General features: G+C 43.7%; 1 protein-coding gene across 1 annotated transcript; it reads left to right on the top strand.

The window, feature by feature from the left end:
- Positions 1-597: 597 nt before the first annotated feature.
- LOC132831452 (cyclic AMP-dependent transcription factor ATF-4-like) lies at positions 598-3,491 on the top strand. The gene is made up of 3 exons (XM_060849608.1): positions 598-758; positions 1,845-2,183; positions 2,595-3,491. Exons 2-3 carry the CDS (start codon positions 1,952-1,954, stop codon positions 3,422-3,424), a joined length of 1,062 nt encoding a protein of 353 aa, XP_060705591.1. The 5' UTR covers positions 598-758; positions 1,845-1,951; the 3' UTR covers positions 3,425-3,491.
- Positions 3,492-6,060: the final 2,569 nt, after the last annotated feature.

The raw sequence follows: 6,060 nt of genomic DNA, 5'->3' as shown, positions 1-6,060 counted from the left end.
CTAGCCCTTAGAGTTATCCAATTAGCTCCTCTTTAATTCTAAATATTTACCCGTTTGAAATCCTAATTGCCTTTCCTTCAGAGAGATCTCATCTATAGTTTATGATTCAGCGATAGCTTATGATACATCATTCCTTTATAAGCAATAACACTCACCATAATCCCCACCCTCGCCGGCTAATCCACCCACGTGGTATAGCTCCGGGCGTGCCATTGGCGAGCGCGGTTCATCCCACTGCCAATCAGCGTCGTTCCATCACGTGAACGTGACGGGTGGACCAATCAGAAAGCGCCCCAGCAACAGCCGAGCGCGTGATCGAAAGTAGGACCCACCATGCCTCTCACAAACGGTTTCGGCTTTTCAAAAAAAAAGGACCCCAATAAATAAATAAAAACTACACCGAATGCCAATCGCTCGACGGCAGAAACAAAATCACACCCAAAGGCGGTGATTTAAAGCGTGGTTTCGTTTGTCATTGCGCGCGTCTGTCAGTGGAAGGTGTGGTCTATTTTGTGATGACATCGAGTGAGCGGAAGGAGCGCAGACGTCAGGAGGGCGCGGGGAGGCCGAGGCTATTTAAGGGGCGGCTCCGGGCGAACCGCTTTATTCTATCGCCTGCAGATGTTCGAATTATTAATGTGTCGGAGTCCGATCCGCCCGGGTCTCGACATGGCGACTCAGTAGACAGGCAGCAGCAGCAGCGACGCATCAGTGCAGAGCACTGGGCAACAAGGACACGCACCAGCTTCAAAAATGGCGTAAGTTTGCCTCGTTTCCCTAAAAAAAATCCCGTCCCTTAAACCCCCGGGTTACCCGCCTTTTCTCCCCACTTCCTCGTGGCCCGAAGAGGCCTCTTGCCGTGTTCAGTTAAATGGATTTCGCCTCATCTGTTGGTGATGAAACTCACTACAATCCCCTTTTAAAATGTGATCGCAATCTATTCTGACCTTGTGTTGTACTTTTACGTACATTTAATGGAAAGGATCCATTATCTCTTTTAGAGGTCAACGAGTTTGTGGCTGGGAAATTAGTCCTCAATTGTTTGTCCCCCATTTTGAAATACTTCCTTTTTTTGGAAGTTGTGGTGGGGGTTGTGTAATCAACAGATGAGGTCCTTTTAATCTGTAATATTTGTCCCCTCAGCACTCTCCTGCATTCCCTTTGATAAATATTATGCCCTGTGGGGCTGGGGGGTAAGTTCAATGTTTGTACCCCCCCCCCCCCCCAATGGTCTGGAGCCTGTGGGTTGTTTGTGACTGGGTGAAGATGGCGGCTCATCATCTCATTAAAACGTGGCAGAGCTGAGAAGGAGACACCCAGTGGCAGTTGTCCTTCCGCCATTCCTTCCTGCTGGGTGTGGTTACAGGATCCTGGTTAACTCTTTAATGGAACATTGTGCTCCCTTGACAATTCTTCTCACCAGGTTTTCATCTGCCCCTATTCTGAGCTTGGTCTGTTTACGATTCAGCAAGTGATTAGTATTCCTAAATTCTGCAACTCTACCTTCCGGCAATTTTGCCATTGAGTGTTGACCATCCTGCCCTTTCCTGCCCCCACAATATATTCTGTATGATCATTTGAGTGGTCTGAAATCAAATATATAGCAAGCACAAAGCCAAGCCTTTCCTGAATCTGAAGGAACATTAGTAACACCATCTGATCTGGCTGACGGGATTTCCCCCATGCTGTGTAATCCTTCTGGGAGGCCACAAATCTATTAAGTTTCATCAAATGTCATCTTACTGTGTAAATGTCGAATTTATACATTGCTTGGTTTCTCTGCTCAGTTTTCTTGAATGCTGCTATGCCATACTGAAATGAATGGTGCTGTGTTTTATTCCCAGGCTCCACAATGGGCTTCTCAGCTTTGCTGTAGTCGACAGCATAGAAACACTCGACTTGAAGACTTTGTTTTTCCTTGAAGAGTATCTCAGTTTAAAAATACAGTCAGATGATTTCAGATTGGCCAGATTCTTTCTCTTCCCTGATGGAGGACTTCATGTTGTCCCCCAATTCGCCGTTTCTGACGGCTGAAGGGGACCCGTGTCTCCTGCACACAGACCTGGAGGAGGCCGGGCCGGTGAAATCGTGCCTCAGACCACTGTTTGGTGGCAATGAGGAAAGCGATGTGTCCTCCCTGATCCCATGTGTTGACACGTTACTGGACACGGATGATTCAATGGGTAAGTTCAGAAATGTCTTGTGATGTTTGAATAGCTGAGTGTAGTGGGTGGTTGACTCACTTATGAATTTGTTCCTAAACCGGTGTAGGTAATGCACCTTAATTACAAACTAATATCTTGTAGTAAGTTGGAAATAAGCTTGAGTATCTGTACAGTTAAAATGTCCACATTTAACCCCCCCCCCCCCCCCCCCCCCCCCCCCCCCCCCCCCCCCACGTTGTGCTGTTTCGGTGCCTAATGAGCAAGACAAACTGTTACAGGTTATGATTTGATGTGGCGTACTGCTTAACTAATGTCCTGTTATGTTCAGTTTGTTGAGACTGGGCCCTGTGGTGTTTCCTATTCTGTTCTCTAATGGATTTCTAAGTAAGTGAATGATCTTGACTTAACCTCTTCTCCCTTGTTTTACAGAGGATGCATTCACCGGCTTTGACTGGATGGAGAAGACTGATCTCTTTGACAACTTGATTATGGGTGAAAATGGCTCTCCCTCCTCAGAGGAGCTGTTGGCTGTATTGGACAGTTCCTGTGACCTGGAAGAATTGCCTTTTGATCCTTTGCCAGCTAAACTACAAGTAGCTGACCTTGGCTCGAGTTCTGACCTTGGGTCACCTCCAAATTCACCCCCAGGGTCAGATCAGCTGGCTCCTAATACCCCAACCATTACCCCAGAATCTTTAATCTTGTCCCCTGATCATTTCTTACACTTGCTGGAGAAGGAAACTAAAGTTTTAGGTAGTGAGGAATTTACTCGGTCCTGGCCTCTGCAGGATTCCTGTAAAGAGGAGGATGAAGGGCCATTACTGGATTCTGACAGTGGAGTTGGGGCTAGTCCTCCTCACTCTCCTGCTGAATCTTCTGACAGGAGTATATCAGAAGGGTCGCCACAAAGTAGTGGCTTGTCATCAGATGACTCGAGCCCTGTAAGACCAAAACCATATGATCGTCCTAGTGTAGAAAATACAGGCAGTTCATCAAAAGTAAAAGTCAGCAGTGTGGAGTCAAGAGGTCTGGAGAAAAAGTTGAAGAAGATGGAGCAGAATAAAAGTGCAGCAACACGGTATAGACAAAAGAAGAGAGCAGAGCACGGTGCTATACTTGCAGAGTGCACCTTACTGGAAGAGAAAAATAAAAACTTGCAAGAGAAAGCTGACTCCTTAGTGAAAGAAATTCAGTATTTAAAAGATTTAATAGAAGAAGTTAGGAAGGCTAAAAGTAGACGAAGTGCAAAAGGCTTGTAATATAGCATTAGCTATTGTAGTTTTTGTATGTAAGTGTTGTGATTTTTAATAAAACAATTAAATAAGTTGTCTTTGTATTTGTCTTATCTTCCCAGGCACTGTACTTAGCTGCATTTTTTGTGGAAACTGCATAGTGGGAAATTAGCTTCTCGTTGGAGAAAGTGATTTACAATTTTCTGGATTCATTTTAATTTGATCTGCACATATGGTCATTGCCCAATTTTAAAATGTACCATGTAAAACAACCTGGTAGAAGACAGAATTAGATTAGACTTAGTGTGGAAACAGGCCCTTCGGCCCAACAAGTCCACACCGACCTGCCGAAGCGCAACCCACCCATACCCCTACATTTACACTACGGGCAATTTAGCATAGCCAATTCACCTGACCCGCACATCTTTGGACTGTGGGAGGAAACCGGAGCACCCGGAGGAAACCCACGCAGACACGGGGAGAATGTGCAAACTCCACACAGTCAGTCGCCTGAGTCGGGAATTGAACCCGGGTCTCAGGCACTGTGAGGCAGCAGTGCTAACCACTGTGCCACCGTTTTAAAGAATTGGTTGGAACATACCTTATGGTGCACTCTGACAAACACTGGAAATTTAAGAAATTGCCACTGATTAGGGTGATGGATGACTAATCAAGAGTGCTGTATTGGTGGTTTCCCAAGTGTGGGTGTAACCACAAAAGGATGATTAAGCACATTGGCTTCCTGCTTGGACCTGTTAGCTACAGGAAATGTGCTACTTTGTACAGCAAAATGTTGGTTCTAAATTTGGGTCCTAATTGTTTTATATAAATTAATTTTTGGGAAACATTAGCCCTTACAGTACACAAATGTAGAAGTTATCAAAATAATCAAAGGAGGGGCAAGCATGAAGGGTGGTTAAATACTGCTTACAAGTGAAATTCTGTCAAGCATCTCTCCATTTTAGATTGTTGGTTCACTTGAAAGGTGAATCCAATTATGCTACTGTAGGAGAGCCAAGTTTGGAAACCCCAGTTTTTTTTTGGACAAGGTGGGGCAAGGGAGACCTTGCAAGTAGATATTTTGCAATCAATTGGTTAATTGGGAAAGTTTAGGTGATAAATGTGTGAAGGGGAAACAATTGTAAATGAGGCATATCTGGCAGAGAATGTAAGAATAAAGAGAACAAATGTGATCAGGCACTGAAGTGCTATTTAATATTCACTTTTAGAGGCTTTAAGGTGACCATACAGGAAATTAGATGTTTGATCCTTGTTGGAACATTGCAGCAGACCCAGGGGAGCAATGTTAACAACAGCAGGATGTTTTATGATATAGCAAGTACCTGGAAGATCAGGGTCATTGCACTGAATAGAGTGGAGGTGACCTGCAATTTATTTGTTTTAATCTCACTAATGTAACCAAGATCAAATTGTGCACAGCCAATCTTGTAGATTACAAGAGCAAGAGATGCTTTACCTGGAAGGTGTGGGCTCTTGGGCAGTGAGGTGCTGTTATGGTTCTGATTACCTGGAAAGGTGCTGTGCGTGCATTAGAATGGTGGAGTGGGCCAAGGTGTCACTCACAGAAACAGACCCAGTGGATTGCTGACAAAAATATTCAATAGTGGCGTCCTGTTGGAGATTGCAGAGGATCCTTTGTGTGGAAAGTGAGGCTGTATTCAGCCGTGTTGTGCTTCTTTTTAATGTTTGGATTTGCTCACAAAATTGAATTAAAATGGGGAGAAGGTTTTTAATGTTTTCAGTTCAGATGATGAGATCTAAATTTCCTCACCCTGCAACCAACAAAAGACCCACCTTTTCATATCTGTGCTCGTGGTAGCTCTTTGATCTCAGCACACTTGAGCAATACCCACCTACGCAAAATGAAAATTTATTACAGCTGTCGAAACTCAAGTCTTTGCTTCACAGCACATAATAGTAATGAAATGTGCTTCATTTAGCTGGGTAATTCCACCTGAAATCATCAGAATAAAAGGATTGTGTTCCTGGTATGTCATTTGATTAATAATCCAGGTCAATGCTTTGGAGACATGGGTTACAGTCCTATTTTGGCAGGTGGTGAAATTTAAATTCTGTCCATAAATCTTGATTTGATATTTGGTCTTTGTTTTCATGAAACTATCATAGATTGGTAAATTGATGGATTTTTACTTCAGTGTCCTTCCAGGAAGGAAATCTGCTGTCCTTACCCAGTGTGGCTTGTCTCACCCTGGACCTAGGGCAATATGGAGGGCTATAATTGCCTTTTCAAATGGCCTAACCACCATTTTAAAAACAAACACCTTGGACAAAGTCTGAAAGATGCCCTATGTACCAACTACCTAAGGATGCAGCAAGGCTTTTTGGCAGTTTTTATCAAACAAATGTTTTTTGCTGAACTTTCAAATGTTAATTGACATAGATTGTTCACAAGTACAGTAACAACTGACAAAGGGGATGCTTTCAAAAGTGAGATAACAAGAGTTTAGAGGGATTATGTTCCTGGTCCTATTGAGGCCTCTTCTGGAGTACTGTGTGTAGTTCTGGTCAACCTGCTATAGGAAAGAAATTATTAAATTGAAGATGCTTCAGAAAAAAATGATCAGGATGTTGCTGGGAATGGAGGGATGAGTTATAAGAAGAGGCTGGGGCTTTTTTCACTG

The sequence above is a fragment of the Hemiscyllium ocellatum genome, chromosome 33 (assembly GCF_020745735.1).
Source record: "Hemiscyllium ocellatum isolate sHemOce1 chromosome 33, sHemOce1.pat.X.cur, whole genome shotgun sequence".
Taxonomy (NCBI): domain Eukaryota; kingdom Metazoa; phylum Chordata; class Chondrichthyes; order Orectolobiformes; family Hemiscylliidae; genus Hemiscyllium; species Hemiscyllium ocellatum.
This window is presented reverse-complemented; position numbering and strand designations above follow the sequence as displayed.